This window comes from Gracilinanus agilis, chromosome 4, assembly GCF_016433145.1.
Source record: "Gracilinanus agilis isolate LMUSP501 chromosome 4, AgileGrace, whole genome shotgun sequence".
Taxonomy (NCBI): Eukaryota; Metazoa; Chordata; class Mammalia; order Didelphimorphia; family Didelphidae; genus Gracilinanus; species Gracilinanus agilis.
Genome location: NC_058133.1, coordinates 411,801,358 through 411,822,537, shown reverse-complemented (window position 1 = coordinate 411,822,537; position 21,180 = coordinate 411,801,358). Strand labels below are relative to the sequence as shown.

At 37.3% G+C, this 21,180-nt stretch overlaps 1 protein-coding gene across 1 annotated transcript in view; it reads right to left on the bottom strand.

Moving 5' to 3' along the window:
- The window catches only part of PPP1R14C (protein phosphatase 1 regulatory inhibitor subunit 14C), a 124,967-nt gene that overhangs the window by 22,083 nt on the left and 81,704 nt on the right, over positions 1–21,180 (bottom strand). The window contains exons 2-3 of the mRNA XM_044674729.1: positions 6,000–6,083; positions 4,156–4,188 (exon numbers count right to left, since the gene is read on the bottom strand). Of these exons, the coding sequence (XP_044530664.1) occupies positions 4,156–4,188; positions 6,000–6,083 (117 nt within the window). The remainder of the gene's footprint in view (positions 1–4,155; positions 4,189–5,999; positions 6,084–21,180) is intronic.

Below are 21,180 nucleotides of genomic sequence, written 5' to 3'. Positions count from 1 at the left end.
GGGGGGGGGGTGCAGGGGGGGGGGTTGAAGGGGAAAGGTGGAGCATGAATCATGTAACCATGTTAAAAATGAATATTAATAAATGTTTAAAAAAAAAGACTACTCCATTACAAAAATGAATAATATGGAAATAGGTATTGAGGGATAATACACATATAACCCAGGAAAAAAAATAAAAGTTCCTTCCTACTTCATGATTCTATCATCATTATTAATTGTGGACTTTTTATGAAGTTTAGCTATTCAACACAGTACACTAAGACCCAATGCATTTGTAGTTTCACATCATCAGTTTAAGGAAGTGTTCGGAAAGATGGACTTCATAGAAAATGACTAGATGCCAGTATATATCTACTCATGCCCAGCTCATACATACAAGGCTCATGTTTAGAGTGTTTTAAATGCCAAGAATATATTTTCTCTCATGTTATTAGTGACTCTGGCTCAACAAATTACTTTGTATTCACTTTGTAAATATTTTGTACTTCTATGTGTACATCTTCCACTAGATTCAGGGTAAGCACTTTGAGGTCAGGAATTTTTTGTCTTTGTGTTATCAGTACGTAGGCACATAGTAGGTGTTTAATGAATGTGTGTTGAAAGATTGATGTATTTAGGCTACAAGCTCACTAAACATTATCCTTAGTTTGTAAGGTTGGCAATCAAGTACAGAAAAAAAACTATTCAAAATATCAAAATCTGAATGTAATTATTGAAAGGAATTCAAAAGAAGAAACTTCTATCCATCAGGTTCTAATTCTTCAATATTTTAAGTCAACCTGGCCATAAGAAGACCATTGGAGAAAGTGAAAAGAGATTGCTGAAGCAATGAAGTGAGAGAGAAAGTAAGAAAAATACATAGAGATATAGCTTCAACACAATCACAAATAGGGATGACAAATCATATATTTTCAGAGAACATCAATATCTTTCTAGGGGAAAACCAGAATTAGATGCTCATTTCACAACAAAGGAACATGGTGACAATACCACAATCTGGCATATCACTGAGACCTAGAAAGAGCCACCCACCACAGCTTCTGGTTTAATCAGTATATCAAACTGTAAATTTCAATGACAAAATGTTGATCTCCTTAAACCTCACTAACAGATAACAAAACAGATGCAAGAAAAGAGAATTATTCATTGGATCTACAACACTGAGAGAATCATGGAATTTAAAAGACAAGAATTTGAACTTATAGCTCCCATAATCTCTATTACTAAAAATATATATTTTTCTTGATAAGGGAGACAGGAGAAATGGGCTCAGGTTCTGGACCCAACACAATCCAGCTATTTGACCTGAAATAAATCATTTAAATCTACTTGGCCTTAGTTTTCTCATTGGCAAAAATGAAGAAGCTAGGCTAAATGACTTTCCAGAATCTAACTACAAAAAAATTCTATATTTTAAATTCTAGCCAAGGTAGCTACCTGAATGGAGACAAACAGCCCTGATCCCAAACCAAAAAAAAAAAAAAAAAAAAAAGCCTAAAATTAACATCAGAATAGATAATGATCAAGAAATTCAATAAGAAACTTAAGTGGGGACAGGTAGGTGCCTCAGTGGAGAGAGAGATTTATCTTTGTGACCCTAAGCAAGTCACTTAACCCCAATTGCCTGGCCCTTACTGCTCTTCTGTCTTTGAACAGATATTTAATATCAATTCTAAGACAGAAGGTAAAGATTTTTTCAAAGAAAAGTGGCTTATTCCAACTCAGAACTATACAAAAATTAAGCCAAAATGTCATTATTATAAAAAAGGAGGGGCAGCTGGGTAGCTCAGTGGAGTGAGAGTCAGGCCTAGAGACAGGAGGTCCTAGGTTCAAATCTGACCTCAGACACTTCCCAGCTGTGTGACCTTGGGCAAGTCACTTGATCCCCATTGCCCACCCTTACCAATCTTCCACCTATGAGAAAAATACACCAAAGTACAAGGGTTTAAAAAAAAAAAAAAAAAAAAAAAAAAAGGAGTGTATGGGAAACACAAACAGTAAAGCCAATACTGATGCTGAAAAACATATCCTTAGCTTCCAACCAGGACCAGAGATCCACATATTCTATAGGGTTCTGTGTTTGAGATAGCAAAGATATAATTCTCCCCTGAAAAATAAAATTTCTAGGGCAGAGAGCCCCTAGGGTGTGGATCTTGAAGTAACAAGGAAGCTATAAGGACTATTATATGTACAATTGAGATTAAGATTGAGATAATTTATGCACATGGGTTTCAAAGTCCCAGACACTCTCCTAAAATACTATTGAAGACCATGAAGATAAGGTGCTTTGAACCTTCAAGATGCAAGACCTAACCCCAGGAAAAGGAGGGCACCTCAAGAACTGAGGTGACCCAAAACAAGGCCAAGCAAGCCCATTTACATCATCCAAAAGCACAGCAAGCAGCATAGCTTGGCCATGGCAAAAAATCCCAATTTAGGAACTAAAGCTAGAGAGAGGAGCAAATCAGAAAAAAACATCAATCAGTATAAAAATGATTGAAAATCTGGAGATCTCCTAAATAAGGACTAGCTCCATAAAATCTAAAAGTAGAAACTGAAAGGAAAAAATGGCTTGGCCACAGATATCTTAATATTAACTCAGAAGAAATTAAGCCTGAAGCAAAAAATGGGATTATAAATGAAAGAAGAGTATTATAGGTGAGAATTTAAGGAAAAATAAATATCTTAGAGAAGAAAGTAGTAAGTAGTAAGTTTTACCCAAGAAATGAACTCATTGGAAAGTAGAATAGGCCCAAGAGATATCATGACTTTATGAAACACATGAAATATTCAAACAAAACCAAAATATTCAACAAATAGATGAAATGTACGCTATTCGAAAATTTAAAAACAGCTGACCTAGAAAGCGGATCGAGGAGAAATAACTCAAAAATAATTGGACCCCTTGTAAACCATGATAAAATTAAAAAATGGTCATTGTATTTTAAGAAATAATAAATAAAAATTACCAATATATAATAAAATCAGAGAGTGAAGACAGAAAGAATCCACTTGTCAAGAAGCCAAAAGAATCCAAAAGAAGTCTGAAGAATGTCAAAACCAAACTTGAGTTTTCATGTCAAAAGAAAAATGCTCAAAGCACCCAGAAAGAAGCAGTTCAAGTAACAAGAAACAAGAGTCAGGACCACATGAGATTTGGAAGCCTCTACTAAAAATGAGAGGAAATCTTGGAATATAATATTCCAAAATAATATAAGCTTACGACCAGGAACAATTTACCCAACAAAGCTAAATACAATCCTACATGGGGAAAATCAAATCTTCCCTCTCCTCCATCTTCACTATTACTGTAGAGAACAAGTCTATCCTCCCCAGGCTTGAAACGTAGGAGTCATCCTAGACTCTGTGCTATCTCTTATCCTCTCATATCCTTTGTAGTATCTCTCGAATACACCCCCTTTTCTCCTCTGAAACTGCCATCACTCTAGTGCAGGTCCTCAAAGTCTCATTGTAATCTCTTTGATATTAGGAATAACTCTGCAAGTCTAGAGGATTGTTATCCTGCTTAAATTCTGCTGAACTCTTGCAGTCATACATTAGACAAATTTCTTTTACAGATATTTTTTGCATCTGAAATGAAAATATTTTAGCTTTTCACTCTATATACAGTTATTGGGACTAATACTCTAAAACTCTACATTAAAAGCTATAATCTTTCATATATGTATCCATTTCTTTTCATTTTTAAAAGCACTTGGGTATACATTTACGGATATATGTATGTGTATACTTATAAGCGGGTCAAGGAGTCACATACAGCTCAAAATTACATAAGTGCCTTGATAATCTTCTAGGTTGGACAAGTATAATCCCCTGACAGTATGTATTTTCCAAATTTGCAATTATAAAGCTTAGACTAGAGTAATTCCATTTTTTCATTACTGCCTAAGAAGTTGAGATTTATATGTAGAAAATATTCAGTGAGTAGATTTCCATTTGTTTTCAAGTTCTCCTTAACTGGACACATTCAGGCTTAGAAATCAAGTTCATACTGCTAAAACATATGCACTTATAGATATAGAAAGCTAATTATCATATACCTGGTTACTTTTAAATCAAGTCTGCTATGGAGACAAACTGCTTTAAAAAGAAAAAGAAAGAAAGAAACATGGTTAGGAAAAATGATTTATTTACCTCTGTTGGTTTGTAGCAGTCTACGAGAGCTTCCTAGAATTAAACACATGAATAGGTCAATTTAATCACCATAAAAAGTCAGCACACAGTTTTTAAAGTCATTTCATCTATTCAGTACCACTTAAACAAAGCAACTCAAGATAATCTATAATCTATCAAAGGCCACTCTTTTTTTTCCCAAAAGCATGGAGTTCGTGAGCCTCAAGCAAGAAAAGTTTTTGTATTTAGGAATATTATATCCCATATAGGAGAATCTTTCACCTCAAAGAGGACTTTATTTTTCTGAAAAGAAGGAAATATCTTTCCATCAGCATTGAAATGAACACTCCTGCCCTTGACCAGGTTATCAATACTTCTCTGAGAAAATGTTAAAGGGAAGAGCTTATCTTGAGAAATGGTGTCATAATTCAAAATTCAATGATTTTTCCTACGATATTAAGGGATCCATCAAAGCACAGTCAGAATAAAGCAGTGGCTTCACCTATTACCTGGAATGTAGTGTCACAGTGAACTGAAATAAATAGCTGACTCTGTCGGTCACTCTACTATTTTATCCCTTCTCCTATTAGGTAAAAGCTATACCCAAAGACCCATATGACTTTTAAGTTAAGAGTACACACTTAACCTAGCAGATATTTTTACTCTTTCCTCTCCTCCTGTTTTGGTATGGTCAAATGGTCAAATGTTGGTTTAAATGTTCAAAGAAACAGAAGGGAAAATTGTAGAAGGCACATTAGACTAACATGAGGAACAGTGATACGCCAGGGAGATTCATTAACTTAAAAGACTCCCAGGTGCCAAAAAAGAGTTTTGGACACCATCTCTAAAGAGGGAAAGAGTAAAGTATTTATTTTGAACTAAAGAAATACCAAGCATTGTAGTTTCCATTTAATGACAGCATGCTTACCTGAAGAGCACAGTATGAAATCGAATATTTTGACAACATTCAACTAATAGAGCCATAACATATACAAGGACTGTGAAGATCGAGTTAAGTGGGTGCTACAATATTGTGCAGGTAACATAGAATCTTGGACCAGGGAGCTTACTTCTAGTGCACATCTACATTATCACCTTCAAATAGGGCTTTTCTCCCTGGGTACTGCATCTTTAGAGACAAAACCTATAGTTCTCCCAGGAAAACAGTGAGAATGAAAGAGATGATATATATATATAAGATCCATAGGTTTTTTCCCCACAGGAAAGATAACAAGTGAGTTGAATCCAGTCAGACTCTCCTCTTTGAATAAGGAATAACTGGATCATCACATAGTTTGAATCCAGACACACATGATCTTCCAACTCAAAGCATTTTCCTTGACTGTCCCCGTATGCCTTCTTCATCCCCAACTCTTTCTCCTGGCTTCCCTGGCTTCCTTCAAGATGGAGTTATTATCCACCTTCTATGGGAAGCCATTAGTGGTTCCTCTTAATGTTAGTGTCTCCCCTGTGAGATCACCCCCTAATTATCCTGATTATGTCTTGTTTGTATGTAAGTATTTATATGTTACCTCCTCCTTTACATTGTGAGTTCCTGGAGAGCAAGAATTGTTTGCTTTCTGTCTTTCTTTGGATCCCCAGCACTTAGCACATGATCTGGCACATAGAAGGTATTTGATAAATACTTACTGGCTGACTAATATTTCAACCAACATAGACATGGTATTGTGGATGCAAAGTGAGTACTTAGTAAATATGGTGCAACCCTTGTAAACTGCTAGCATCACAGTTTTGGTTCCATGACTTTCACAGTTTAGAATCAATCAATACTAAGGTCTGATGTCCCAGATAGCCTATTAAGCTATCTATTATTTGAATATTAAACATTTTTTAAAGCTACTTACCTGTAATTTGAGAGCTCTCTCCTCTTCACTGTCAGCATCAAGAAGATCATCAATGTCAATTTCGACATCTGGCATCTCTTCTTCCTTTAAAAAAAAGGGGGGGAAGAGCATTTTATTTGGTTAAAAGTTTAACTGCTATGTGCTACTGCCATGAAACTAAAAATAAAAAAAAAAGCTCAGCACGATAGTTTATTTTTACTGGGAGCCCCTAGATGACACTAAGGTTCAGAAATAAGCAAAAAATTTTCAGAACTGTATATATAGTCTTAAACAAGAAATTGCATGTCCATAAAGGAAAGAGAGGAAAGGGAGCTAGTAGAGAAAACACACACGTTGCATCTCCTGTGGGGTTACCTCTGAAAGAAGGTCAAGATAATGTGATTAAATTACTACCATTTATTCAGAAAATGCAAAATAATTCCCCAAACTGTGCAATTCCTGCTCATTCTAAAAGAAAGTCCAACATTCTAATGTGTTATCACTAATCACTAATCACTATAATCACTAATCATTTTCAGGACATTTTGAATTAAAAAAAGAAAACAGCAAAAATCTCTTTCTTCCTTCTATCTCCGGGGTCCTCCAGCTTGCTTAGGCTAACCTTTCCACTATCGAGCCTTCTTTTTTTATATCTTCCAATGTTCTCTCTCGACTTCTGCCTTTTTGTCCAGTTTTCTTATTTCCTACTTACACACACACACACACACACACACACACACACACACACACACACGTGCGCGCATGCACACAGATCTTCCCACATTTTAATCCACTCCTTCAAGGTACTATCTCAGCTTCCTTTTCACTTTTACTGACAAACTTTTCAAAAAGTGTAGTCTATCATTCCTAAACTAACCACTCCTTTAACTCTTTCTAATTGGGCTTCCACTCCCGTCACTCTAGGATTTAGTGACCTTCTAATGTCAACTATCTCTAAATACACTGACTTTTTCTTATTTCCTTGATCTTCTCTGAGAAGGTCTTGACTACATGTTTCTTCTTGGTGTTTTCTCATTCAAGTTTAAAGTAGGAAGGAGGGACCTAAGAGATAAACTAGAATAAGATTTATGACGCTTGTTTCTGCTTTACTCAATATTCTGACCTGAGTTTTCTATTAGCCTCTATTTATGCCTTCTCCTCTGACAATCTCACATTTTCATAACTTCAGTTTCAATTTCAACCTGTCAAATATGTAGCTATCAGATTCCATTGACACATATTCACACATATACAAATAAAAATATATACATACGTGTATATAATAAATACATATACACATACACATTTCCAATTGCTTGTTATCTGTCCTGATTGTTGCTGTTGTTCAGTTATGTTTCAGTTATGTCTGACTCTTCATGACCCCGTTTGGGTTTTTCTTGGCAAAGATACTAGAGTGGTTTGCCATTTCCTTCTCCAGTTCATTTTACAGGTGAGGAAACTGAGGCATACAGGGTTAAGCAATTTGCCCAGAGTCACACAGCTACTATGTCTGAGGCCAGATTTGAACTCACAAAGATGAGTCTTCTTGACTCTAGGCCAGGCACTTCATCCACTGTGCCACCTAGTTGTCCATGTATCCTGATACCATATCCTTAATCTGTCCCAAACCAAACTAATTTCTTTCCTCCTAAATCTGCCTCTTTTTCTAACTTCCCCATTTCTGCAAATAGCACTACCATTTTCCCAATCACTCATGCTTGAAACCACCCTTTTTAACACTGATGATATGTAGCCAGGAGAAGAAGAGCCTAAGAGGTAATGATAACTCTAAGTCCTGAGTGTACTACTTAGTGCCTACATGAGACTATGGGGGTAGAGAAGGTCTCCTGTCACTCAGCCCTCAGTTTCCTTGTCTATAAATTAGAAGATTGAATTAAATGATCTCTAAGGTACCTTCCAATTTTAATTCCTATGATCTTAAATATTTGAAGGGCTGCCACGTGAAAGAGGGATTAGATTTGCTTGACATTGCCTCACAAGACAGAATTAAGAATTCATGAGTAGTGGATCCAGAAGAAGATTTGGGCTTAAGGAAAAGAAAAAAAAAATCCTAAGAATTAAAACTGTTCAAAAATGGCATGGTCCTGTGCATGAGACTGTGACTCCCCCATCACTGGAGGTCTGCAAACAGAGCCTGGATGGCTACTTGATATAGAAGTTACTACTCACACACAGGTTACATTAGGTCCATGTTGGCGAACCTATGTAAGGGGCTGCTCTCCTTTCCCTCTCCATGCATGCCTGAGGATATTTCTCTCATAACTCGCTCCTCTACCCAGCAGCCCTATGGGAGTGCTTCTTCCCTTCCCTGTCTGGTGTAAGAGGGCAGCTCACATGCGTGTGAGGGTTGAAGTTTGGGCACTCGGACTCTAAAAGGTTCACCATCATTGCATTAGGTGACATCTGTGACCATCAACGCTGGGATGTTAGGACTCCCCTCTCTACCTTATCAATCAGTCTCCAAATATTGCCAATGATGTCCATGGAAGACAATCAGTCCCTTTATTTCTATATTCATTCTCTCTTACCTGCATTTCTATAATAATTTTCATTAGTTTCCCTTGCCCCAAGCTCTTTCTATTTCAATCCTTCCTCCATACTGATAGAAATATCTCCCTTAAGGGTCAATTTGGATCCCTTCACTCCCCTACGCCAAAATTATGAGCAGCTAACTATTTGACATCCAATAAAGCATAAACACCCTAACCTAGCTCACAAGGCATCCCAGAATCATTCCAACCCACTTTGCTTTCTAGCTTTTTTTTTTTTTTTAAACTTCTTTCTTTCATATAGTCTATATGTCAAACTGGACTTCTCAACATACTTTGAATTATCCCACCTTTCCCTAGCTCTGCACTTGTGCTCATATCACCTCATACAAATGAAAAACACTTGGCACCTTCCCTTCTTACCTCCTTTCTACATCTCAATTCGTTGAAATATTTTTCCATCCTTCAAAAGCAAGCTCAGGTACAACTTGAGTTTTGAAGGTAGTAATTGGGTGGCATAAGACATCTAGGTGGCACAGTGGATAGAGACCTGGACCTGGAGTCAGGAAGACCTGAGTTCAAATTTGACCTGATATATTTACTAGCTATTTAACTCTGGGCAAGTCACTTACTCATGTTTACCTCAATTCCCTCATTTGTATAATGACTTGGAGAAGGAAATGGCAAACTACTCCAGTATCTTTGCCAAGAAAACCCCAAATTATGAGGCCATGAAGAGTTGGGCATGACTGAAAATAACTAAACAACAAGGTGACATACATAGAACACAAGACCTGAAGTGAGGAAGAGTTGAGTTCAAATCCTGCTTCAAACATTTATTTACTAGCTGTGTAACTTTGGATAAGTCATTTAATTTCTCTTAGCCTCAGTTTCCTCATCTATAAAATGAATAAAATAGCACCTACTTCATAGGGCTGTGAGGATAAAATGAGATAACATGTGTAAGCCACTTTGCAAACCTTAAAGCACTATATAAAGGATCAGCTATTATTATTATTCTTCAATCAAAAGTACTAGATTCCAGGGGCAGCTGAGTAGCTCAGTGGATTGAGAGTCAGGCCTAGAGACGGGAGGTCCTAGGTACAAAGCTGGCCTCAGACACTTCCCAGCTGTGTGACCCTGGGCAAATCACTTGACCCCCATTGCCCACCCTTACCACTCTTCCACCTATGAGCCAATACACATAAGTTAAGGGTTTTAAATAAAATTTAAACAAAAAGTAGTAGATTCCATCCCAAAATAATAAATTAGCAAACATTCTATGAGCCTGCTTAAATTACACAAAGCACTTTGTACTTCTATAAATTTATTTTCTAATTTCTCTTATAACAATTTGTGAACATCTCCAATGTCTCTTACTGGACCAAAATTCCCTTAAGACTAAGAACAATACCTCCTAGCCTCTCAATGCCTAGGACATAAACATTTGTCTTCTATAAATATTGAATTCCATATAAATATTGAATTGAATTGACTGACCCAGAAGGGTCAATTTGAGATTCTATCAAGCCATAAAATTGCTACTGGGATGCTGAAATTGTGTGGTTGAATCTGCTAATACTGCCAAAGCATTAAAAGTTATCCAAAATGACCAAAAAGCACTATTAAATTGTGACAAAATCAATGTGGGTTATTAGAGCATTAACTCCCTTGAAAGTGACTCATTCCAACATCTGGATCATTTCCATAATACGGACTGAAGTTAAAGGTTGACCTAAAAAAGGGAATTAATTCCTCCATGGCTGAATAGCTTGCTCAGAGATTTAGATGAATTTTGAGTAGCCCCATATTACTCATTAAAAATATTCAGCACTGTGTGCAAATGATATTAGGTTGGTGTTGGAATTTTTAAATAATCTTTGGGGAAGATGAAGTCTCTGCCCTTCTAAAAGGCAGTCAAATTCCACATATCCTTTTTACATGCATGGAATATTTATTGAGGTATTAACATTGTTCAGAGTATATTTGTCACAGGTCCCCCAATGAGTGTATGTGCTTGGACAACTTGTAACATCATCATGTCTTAAAAGGCATTTAGAGCAGCCATAAAAATTAGTCTTGGAAGTCTTTTTCAACTTTTCTTTTTCATCAAGATCTGGAGTTTGTGAATAAGTAAACTAGATCTGTATGGTTGTAAGTCAGACCCCTAATTGTCTCAGCCTTGCAATGGGAGTAAAAGGAAGGAGGCTGAGTGCCATTCAGTAAATATTGAGAAATGACATGGTTCATAGGAAAACGATGACATTAGCAACATAACTGGAAATGACAGTAAAATGAAACTGAACCTGTACAATTATAATGACCAAGTTCATCCCCCAATGAATAATTGAAAAAATGTACATCTCTTCCTTCTTCTTGTAATATAGGATTTTAGCATTGCCATATTGGCTTAGGGCAAACCTGTCAGTTACCCTGGATGGAATGTTGAAGAGGGCATGAGCCACTTGGCAGATACCAACTGGCAGTTGAGCTCAGAGTATAAAAGCCCTGGAAACCCAGAGCTGGGTTCTTCCCTGACCTGACTTCATCCTGACCACTCATCTACCCCTTCCCCTGGGCCTGGGAGGTGGGAGAAAAAGGGTGGTGGGATTGGAAGAGGGAGGTTGGGAGTGAGAATGTGAGTAGCTAGGATTTTACGACCAAATCTTCAAGAGTTCCTCAATATTATTATTTATCATCATCTACAAATTAGCCATTAGATCAACTCTATTTCCTAACCAGAGACCGCTTCACTCTGGCCGAGGGTCTGCCTAGACCTTCCAAGGACCTTCTACCAGCTTTAGCCAGATAAACCTCTACAACAGATTTTAACATTTCCTAACTCTCTTACCATTGCCTTGTTCCTTCCCCAATTACCAATAAACCCCATAGCCTTAACCAGGGAATCCTGTAATTACTTCCTTACCAACAAAGGCTAGAAGGACAACAGGCAGGGATTCTGAGCAGTTAGGGCTGGAACAAGCTCCATTGCTGAGGGGCAGGAAGCTCTACATCTACTTCGTGCCAGTCTGCCATTAATCAATAGGAGGCTGTTTCTTCAGCAGGGAGGGGCCGGCTGCCTGACATCTTAAAGGAGCCTGGTGGGTAGCAGTGAGGTTTCACTGGGCACTCAGTTCCCAGGGTTTGATCCTTGTACTTCCATAAACAAGTTACAAGCCCAACTGAGTTGCTCACTCCATCCTGACAACCAGCACCATCCTCCTGCCAGCCTGATACCAGCTCAAGGCTGATACCAGCTCAAGTTTCAAATCTGGCCTCACATACTTCCTAGCTGTGTGACCCTGGATGTGTCACTAAACCCAATTACCTAGTCCTTATCGCTCTTCTTGGAACCAATACTTAGTATTGATTATAAGGCACAAGGTAAGGGTTTTTAAAAAATAAATAAATAGACAAATTCATAAATGAAAAAGAACTGTCACAAGGAATGGCTTACTGGATAGGGAAGGGAAAAAGAAATATGTTCAGTAATAAATGTGATGTTAAAAACAGAAAGGAATCTTTTTATCTTAAAAAAAGAATAAAAGTTTCAGTAGAGTAAAAATATGTCTTCCACAAAACTTTGATTTTTTAATTTACATATTGGTCATGTTGTAAGAGAATACTCATAAAGCCAAAAACCTCAAAATAAAAACACACACAAATAAACTAAAGTGAAAACGAATATGCTTTGATTTGTATTCAGACTCTACCAGTTCTTTCTCTGGAGTTGAAAGTTTTGATTTTTTTAAAAGAAAAATACTAATATCCATTAAAATCCTTTTCTAATAGCTCATAATGGCATAGATGACTCCAGTCCCTCCAAGGCCATACCAATAATGCACAGCCCAGATCTAGTAGGTCCTTCCAAGGTGAAAAGGCATAAAGTATCAGCCTGGCAACAGACTGTCTATTGGCTGAGTACCAATCCAGGAAAGCTATCAACAAAAGGTTAGCTACTGAGAGATATTTTTTTCCTTGCCTTAATAAATCACAAAGAACATCTACTAAGGCTTTGGAGTTAATGACCAATTCCTGAACAAATTCTAGGAATCCCAGAGATACTAGAGCAGATAGAGTATATTTTCAGCAAGAAGTATAACTACCACACCCAAAACAACCCTGTTCCCTGTTTTCAGGAGGAATACAATACATGAAGTAAATTTCACAAAGCTAATTAATACCAGAGGTCAAAGCACTATAGCCTTGGGTCTTTATTTGCAGTTGCTTTAGGATGTTATTGTAACATGGCTATAACTGTTCTGCTGTCATTAATTTACACAGGTTTGAATAATCTTTAGATTTCATTCTTTGTCCTTTAATAATTCCATGGCTCAATGCTCTTATCTGAGGAGGATACCCCCTCCAAAAGTGCTGACTAAAGCTCATCCACACTTTCTCATCCTATGAGATTCCTGCCTATATCTTCTTTTTTCTTTTTAAACTCTAACCTTCCATCTTTTAATCAATACTGTGTATTGGTTCCAAGGCAAATGAACAGGAAGGGCTAAGCAATGGGAGTTAAGTAACTTACCCAGTCACACAGCTAGGAAGTATCTGAGGTCAAATTTGAGCCTAGGACCTCCCATCTCTAGACCTGATTCTCAATCCACTGAGCCACCCAGCTGCCTCCCAACCTACATCTTCTTATAACTCCACTAAAAGCTTTCCTTTAAGACATTTTGAAACCTTGTGGGTACAACAGAAGCAACCCATTCTATCCACCTATTCTATCCATCTATTCTCCCTTGTTCCATGACCAGCCCACTTCCTCTACTGATTATTCATACTCTACTTAATTTCCCTTAATTAAGTATCACCTTTTTTGTGTAAATTATAACTGGCAATTTGCTATAGATGCATATGTCCGGTCATGTGTGCCTCTATTGCTCTTTGGATCACCATTTTGGGGGCTGAGAAGGAAATTGCTGTATTCTATGATTTGTAACCACACAAAGTGTGAATGTTTTAAAAAAGATGTCAGGAAGCTGTCTTGGGGTTGTTGAAAGTACTGAGCAATTCTAGGTCAATATATGTAGTAATGGATTAACTTAATGAGCCACCCATATAATTCCTGGGAAATGGTTCATCCATTTGGTTTTCCCATTGTTTTAAGCAATAAGGTCAATTAATCAATTAGCATTTATTAAGCCTTTACCAACTGCCACATATTTTGCCAAGTCCTTGGCATATACTGAATGGCAAAAAGAGTTCCTGGCCACAAGGAGTTCACATTCTAAAGTGGGAAACAAATATTTAATAACAAGGTACATGAACTATATAGGATAAATGGAAGGTAATCTCAGAGAGAAAAGTACTAGCAATTGAAGGAGAACACAACAGACTTCCTGCAGAAGGTGACATTTGAGCTGAGTCTCAAAAGATGCCAGAGAAATCAAGATGGGAAGGGGAGCATTCCAGACATGGGGGACAGCCAGTACAAAAGGAAGGAGATGGAAGGTGGAATGTGGGAGGAACAGCAAATATGACAGCGAGGCTGGATCACAGAGTTTGTGGAAGGATGTAAATAACAAGGTGGAGAAGGTAAAAAGAGCCCAGATTACAAAGAGCTTTAAATGAGAAACAAAGGATTTTATAGGTGATTCTTGAGATAACTAAAGAGCTATTATAGTTTATTGAGGATTAGGGTCTGGACAGGGGCAGGTTCATTATGCTTTATGACAATCCTTTTTGCAGTTGAATATAGCATGGATGGGAGCAAGGAGTGACTTGATACTAGTTGAAAAGCAATTGCAACAGTACAGGAGAGAGATGATAAAGGTCTGATCTACAGTAGGGTCTGTTTATTACTGTTGAGGACAAGGCAGTTCTCCCAGCCACCCAGGAAGCAGAGTAGACATCACTGTTAAACATTTACCAGCACATTATTGGTAAAATAACTTGCCCAAAGATATGCATATTTCAAGTGTCTCTATTTTAGCCCTGGCTTTTCTTCTGAGCTCCAGACATGCATCTCAAACTGCCTTAAAGACATCTCTGCTAGTATGTCTCATCCTCACTTCAAACTCAGCAAGTCCAAAACTAAGCACATTCATATTAACTAAGAAAGAAAGAAAGAAAGAAAGAAAGAAAGAAAGAAAGAAAGAAAGATGAAATATATAAATATATATACACACATAGAACTTTAAAGTTTGAAAAGTTCTAGTTAGAGCTTTAAACAGAAACTCTATAACTCTAAAATATAATGATCTCTCCACACCACATCACTGGAGCCAGAGCTCTTCTGTACAAAATTTGCCATATTTAGCACATACACACAATCAAAATTTGTAGAAGTCAGGAGATTTCTGTGCAGGGGACATTTAGAAGTCAGGATTAATCAGAGCCAATGAAGGTGGAAACAGAGGTAGAGGGAAAAACAATGGTATACACCCATGAGATGAGTCCATGGCCAAGAAACACATTCCTATGACTTCTATTTTATTTCTATCTTTGGGACCATTACTCTTGACAATGCCTCTCATGGGAACAAATCCTTTTTTGTTACTCAAGTTATACATTACCACCCAACTACTTACCTGCCCTAGGGAAGGTTTGAAAGAAGTCGGTCCTTTGAAAAAGACAGCTTATCTAATCTAAGAATTGATTTAAAGGAAAGTGTTGAAAGGAAGGCAGGATAGGAAATTTAGACAATCATTCAAGTAATAATCAAGTCAGAACTTCCTGGTATAGTAGATTTCTTATTTGAAGTGGTCCTCCAGAACCCTTAAATACTAAAACATATTTAGAAAGCAAATATAATTTTTATAACATATTATTTTAGAGTATGTATGTCACTCCTCTTACTATGCCAAAGGTTGATTATAGTTCTTTGTGTCATTCATTGGCTCTTCACCTTCTCAATCCCTTAATGCAAAAATTCCTCAAGTATTCCATCTATATGCTCTTTCCTTCCATAATCTCATCCTAGCCACCTGCCTTCTATGTGCTCTTTCTTTTAGCAATCTCATTCATTTCCCTGACTTTAATTGCCAACTTTATACAGATGAATCCCAAATTTCAGTCATGGCTTTTCTTCTGAGCTCCAGACCTGCATCTCAAGTTGCCTTCAGGACATCTCTGATTGCATGTTCCACCCTCACTTCAATCTCAACATGTCCAAAATGAAACGTTCATGGAAAGACCTCCAGGAACTGATGCAGAGCTAAAGGAGCAGAGCCAGAAGAACATTGTACACAGAGACTGATATACTGTGGTAAAATCGAATGTAATGGACCTCTGTACCAGCAGCAATGCAATGACCCAGGACAATTCTGAGGGATTTATGGTAAAGATGCTACCCACGTTCAGAGGAAGGACTGCAGGAGTGGAAACAGAAGAAAAACAACTGCTTGAACGCATGGGTTGATGTGGACATGATTGGGGATGTAGACCCGAAACTACCACACCAATGCAACTGTCAACAATTTGGAAATAGGTCTTGATCAATGACACATGTTAAAACCAGTGGAAATGTACATTGCCATGGGGGGGGGGGGGAGGTCAGGGGGTGAAGGGGAAGAAAAATATAAAAATAAATAAAAAAACAAAATGAAACATTCATATTAACTGAGATAAAGAGAAATATATACAGATGAAAATATACAAATATATACACACATGCACAATATACACATAGCACTTTAAGGTTTGAAAAGTTATCATTAGATAGATATGTGACCATATATATCTACATATCTATCTATATGTTGTATGTCTATATTTATATAATATTTCATGAGATCCTCATAATCACTAATATAATAGAACATAGCATATTAGAATATAATACAATCATAATACATTGTGATATAATATGTCATGTGTGCGATATGACTATAATATATGATGTGATATCATTATAACATAATGATATTATGTGGCATGATATAAATAATATGATATTGATATAATAAAACACAATACTAGGTTTTTAATTTCTATTTTATAAATGAGGAAATTAAGCCTCAAAGAAGTTAAATTGTATGGCTATGGTCACAGCTAGTATAAGAGTCACAGTCCAAGCTCCAATCTCTCCTAACTTCAATTTCAGTACTCATCATATTACTCCTAAATTTATCTCCTTTTGACCACATTGCACTAGTTCTGTCTGGGATGGCATTATTCAGTATGTTTCCATAGGATCATAAATTTAAAGTTAGAAAGAACCTTGGGAATAATTTCATTCAAACCTCTTTTTTTTTAATTGGGAAAATAAGGCCAGAGGATCTAAATGACTTGCCCAAAGTCACCAATGTAGTAAGCAGCAGTGCCAAGATTTAAAATAAATCTAAATCATCTTACTCCAAAACTAATGTTTTTCCATAGTTTCACATTGACTTGATCATAACCTTACAGTTATTCTTGATTCTATCCCCAATTCATCTCTCAAATCCACACCTTATTCTCTTTGATCATTAATTTTAAATCAATTTAAATAGGTCACTGATGATCTACTATTGCATTATTCTCTTTTGAAACCTTTCTACTTCTCTTCTATCACTTTCACTTCTGTATTGCTGACAGAATCATCTGTTATGCAAAGATATGATGGCACTCAACTGCTCAGAGATCTTCAGTGACCAGGAGGCAGCTGGGTGGTTCAATGGATTGAAAGCCAAGCCTAGGTCCTAGGTTCAAATCTGGCCTCAGACACTTCCTAGTCACTTAAAACCAATTGCCTAGTCTTATTGCTCTTCTGCCTTAGAGCCAATACATAGTATTGATTCTAAGACAAAAGATAAGGCTTTAAAAAAAAAACCTTCAATGACTACCTATTATTGCCTGTTGAATTTCATTTATTGAACAAACTTGAAAAATCCTACCTGGTCTTTAAGTTCCTACAAAATCTGGGGTCACTGTACCCCATTATGCATCTATCACTCTACTCCCCCCACCCAGACAGTGCTCGTCACATTCATTCATCATACTTTTCCAATTTCATCTCATATTACTCCCCCATGGTTCTATGCTTCATCAAAACTGGGGAATTCTGTTTCTTGAAGATCACACTATATTCTCACACAACTGTGCCTTTCCTTTTGTTGTTGCTTCCTTTATTTTTTTAATTCATATATCATTTAATTTACTTATTATCTTTATTATTTATTTATATAAAGTCCTTTCTCCATCCCTCTCTTTTCCTGTCAAACTCTTACCAAATTCAAATGTCACTTCCTCTAGGAATTTTACAGTACTGACAACTAAGATTCATAGAGAACCCCTTATAATTCTCTAATGGCTTATCATATCATAGCCATTATGTTGATATCTTACTCCTCTAATTCACTTCAAACTACTTGAGGGCAGTAATCCTGGCACATAAATGTTGTATTTCCTAGAAAGTCTAGCAAAGGACTCTTCATTCAACTGGTGGTTACTAAGCTTTTGTTGTACTGAAGTTTTAATTTCATCAGTAATTGCATCTATAATTGGTCTCAATCGATCTATTAGTTTCCTATTTATAGAATCAGAATTAGAAGAAACTCTCCAATGGCCAGAAGTCCAACCCCCCTCAAAAAAAAAGAATCCCAATTAAAGGGCATCTGACAAATAATCATTCAGACTCTAACTCAAACCGTCCAAACAAAAACCTAAATAAACTAAAGTGAAAAATAGCATGCTTTGATCTGAATTCCCACTCCAATAGTTCTTTCTCTGGAAGTGGAGAGCATTCTTTGGCATAAGTTGGACGCCCTTCTCTTGACTACAATACAAAGTAGAGCAGCAACTACTCCAATACTGAATAGCTCAGAAGTATTAACTTGCTTCATTTTTCCAGTCTAGCCTGGTTCACCCTTCCTCAGGCAACCTGATGCTAAAATCCAAAGAAAACCTCCTCTCTCAGGAACTCCCCATACTGGGGCCAGACTTAATGCAGACACCTGATCCATGTTAGCCCTGCTGCAGTTTAGAACTCAACTAAAGCAACCCATTATCCTCAGGTTCCTCTAGGAGCCGATAGGACAGTCATACATCACTATAATAACTCTCAAAAACCATCTACTAAGTCACAGAAGGAGTACAAATCCTTGATGATTAGATATGAGTCAAAAGAAAACAAATATGTAAAAATAAACATGGGCCCATTTTTCTGGAATACCTTGTACTTCATCTGGTAAGCTATGAGACACAGAAAGGTTGCTGATCTGTAGTGGTAAAGAAAATTTCCTCACTAGTGTAGCGGGTAAATAAAACACTGGGGAGTAATAGAGGAAGAAAGAGGAAAGATGGGGTGAGTTGGTTAACTGCCAGGACACAAATAACACAAGGGAATCACACCCATTCCCACAAATAAAAGTCAGAGCTTGGGAATGAGTGGTGACAGGACTGAGAGAATATCAGTTAAGTCCAACTGTTCCTCCAACTCTAGCCAGGGACTAAACTACACAATAGTGGGTCCTTGGTTGTGGAGAAGGAAACAAACAGAAAGTTATATAAACTATTTAATAAAGTTAAGGGAAGGAAGGTGGGAGAGGTTAGGACTAAACTAATAAAAAAGGAACAGCCAACTGTCAAGTTAGAATGGCTGGCTTCTCTCTGATTCTAGCACAGACAGATAGTCTGGCTGGAACAGGAGTGGCTTCTAAGGGCTTTGGAGACAAGGATTTCTCATACCACAGGAGATATTGCTCTAAGCTGAATTCTTGATGTTACAGGTACTGGAACAAATCCTCAGTCTGTTAGTAAATCCACAAACTAAGGTTAAAGGCACTCTGTAATTGGTCCACCCAGTTACAGGGAATTGTCTTTTCCTCAGTCTAGGCATTTGCTTGAGGTTATCACCCAAGGTCTCCAAAGTTTCAGGATACCAACAGCTAATAGGATCCCAGCTGCCAAGCTCCTTACTTCAGCTCTTGACAGTTCACCACTCAACCACCTTCTCCAGCCCCTTCTGCATTCTACACAGAATGTCCATGTCACTCAGCCAAGATCTTGCCACCTGCTGCCTGTGCATTGCTACATATCATTTTACCTATCTTTCTATCCTACCTTATATATGTGCCTATAACACTAGGGAGTTCCCTTATGCCAATATATATGCCAAATCATAGATCCACCCACCTATCCCACTCCCATTCTCCAAAAAAAAAAAAAAACTAAGCCAGATGATTGCTAAAGGAGATGAGAGGAGAAAGAGAAAACTTCCCTTTCTCTAATCAGGAAAGGATAGTTTAAGCAACTCAAAGTAAAAAACTTAAGTCATGCCATTGGGATGATTAGGTTGGAGCATAGCATTTATGTAAAGGCATCATAGATACTGAGGATAAAAAAAGATAATTTAGGGCAGTAGGTAAAGAGCCTTAAATTCTAGATTCAGTTGGTTAGAGGCAGTGAATTGTCACTGAAGATTTTAAGCACACAAGTTGAAAACATGGCAAGGTAAATATTTGAAAAGATAAGAGACAGAAAAGCGTGTCCAGAGGCTAATTTTATAGTATAGATGAATGACCTAAAACAAGGTAGTCGTAGCAGTTGGGGAAAGGAAGGGAAGATATTGGTGCAAGAAATATTACAAAGGAAGAAACAGAAGGATTTTATAACTTATTGAGTGGGAGAGGTTAATAAGATAAAATCCAAAGATGACTGAGAATGTTCATAATTAAATTACTAGGAAAAATGGTAACAAGACTTCACTTCAACTCAATCCAACTTCAACTAGGAAACACTTGAAGGAAGGAAAAATTAGACAACAAGGTTCATTGTGGATAAATTCCAATGCAGTGCAATATGCTCTTGGAGTTCTCTAGGGTTTCCCAATTTAATTTAGATTTTAGGGAACATCATGAAATTTATATGAATGCTTAACAAAACTGAGAAAGTCTATAGTTTACTTTACCAGGAAATTCTCAGACTTACATTAGGTAGGAACATGTAAAGAACTCATGTGACAATGGTTTTAATAAGCTGCCATATACACTCACAGGCAGAACCATCCCAACTACTACCAAAAAGTACCACAGAATTAAAGCATCGTGGAAAGTTTAACTGCTTATAGAAAAACTAAATGGATAAACAGTGGTCACTATTCTTAGAATCGTAAGATTTCACAAAGTACATGCCTATGAAGAAGTGATAGGTAAAACCTTCTAGCATCCGGGGTACATGGGTGGTTCAGTGGATAGAGAACCAGGCCTGAAGAAGAGAGGTTCTGGTTTCAAATCTGAACTCAGACATTTCCTCAGTTTGTGACCCTGGGCAAGTTGCTTTATCCCAATTACTTAACCCTTACCTCTCTTCTGCCTTGAAACTGATACCTAATGTCAGAAGGTAACGGTTTTTTTAAAAAGCTTCTGAGCAATGACCCAGGACAATTCTGAGGGATTTATGGTAAAGATGCTGCCCACATTCAGAGAAGGGACTGCAGGAGAGGAAACATATAGGAAAAACAACTGCTTGAACGCATGGGTCGGGGTGGACATGATTGGGGATGTAGACTCGAAACTACCACACCAATGCAACTACCAACAATTTGGAAATTGGTCTTGATCAAGGACACATGACAAAACTAGTGGAAATGCGCATGGGTAGGGGGGGCGTGGGGTGGGGGTGGAAGGGGAAAGGAGGAGCATGAATCATGTAACCATGTTAAAAATGAATATTAATAAATGTAAAAAAAAAAGCTTCTGACATCATATTTATGAATTTATTCATTCAGTAAATATTTATTGAGTGGCCATTATGTGCAAGAT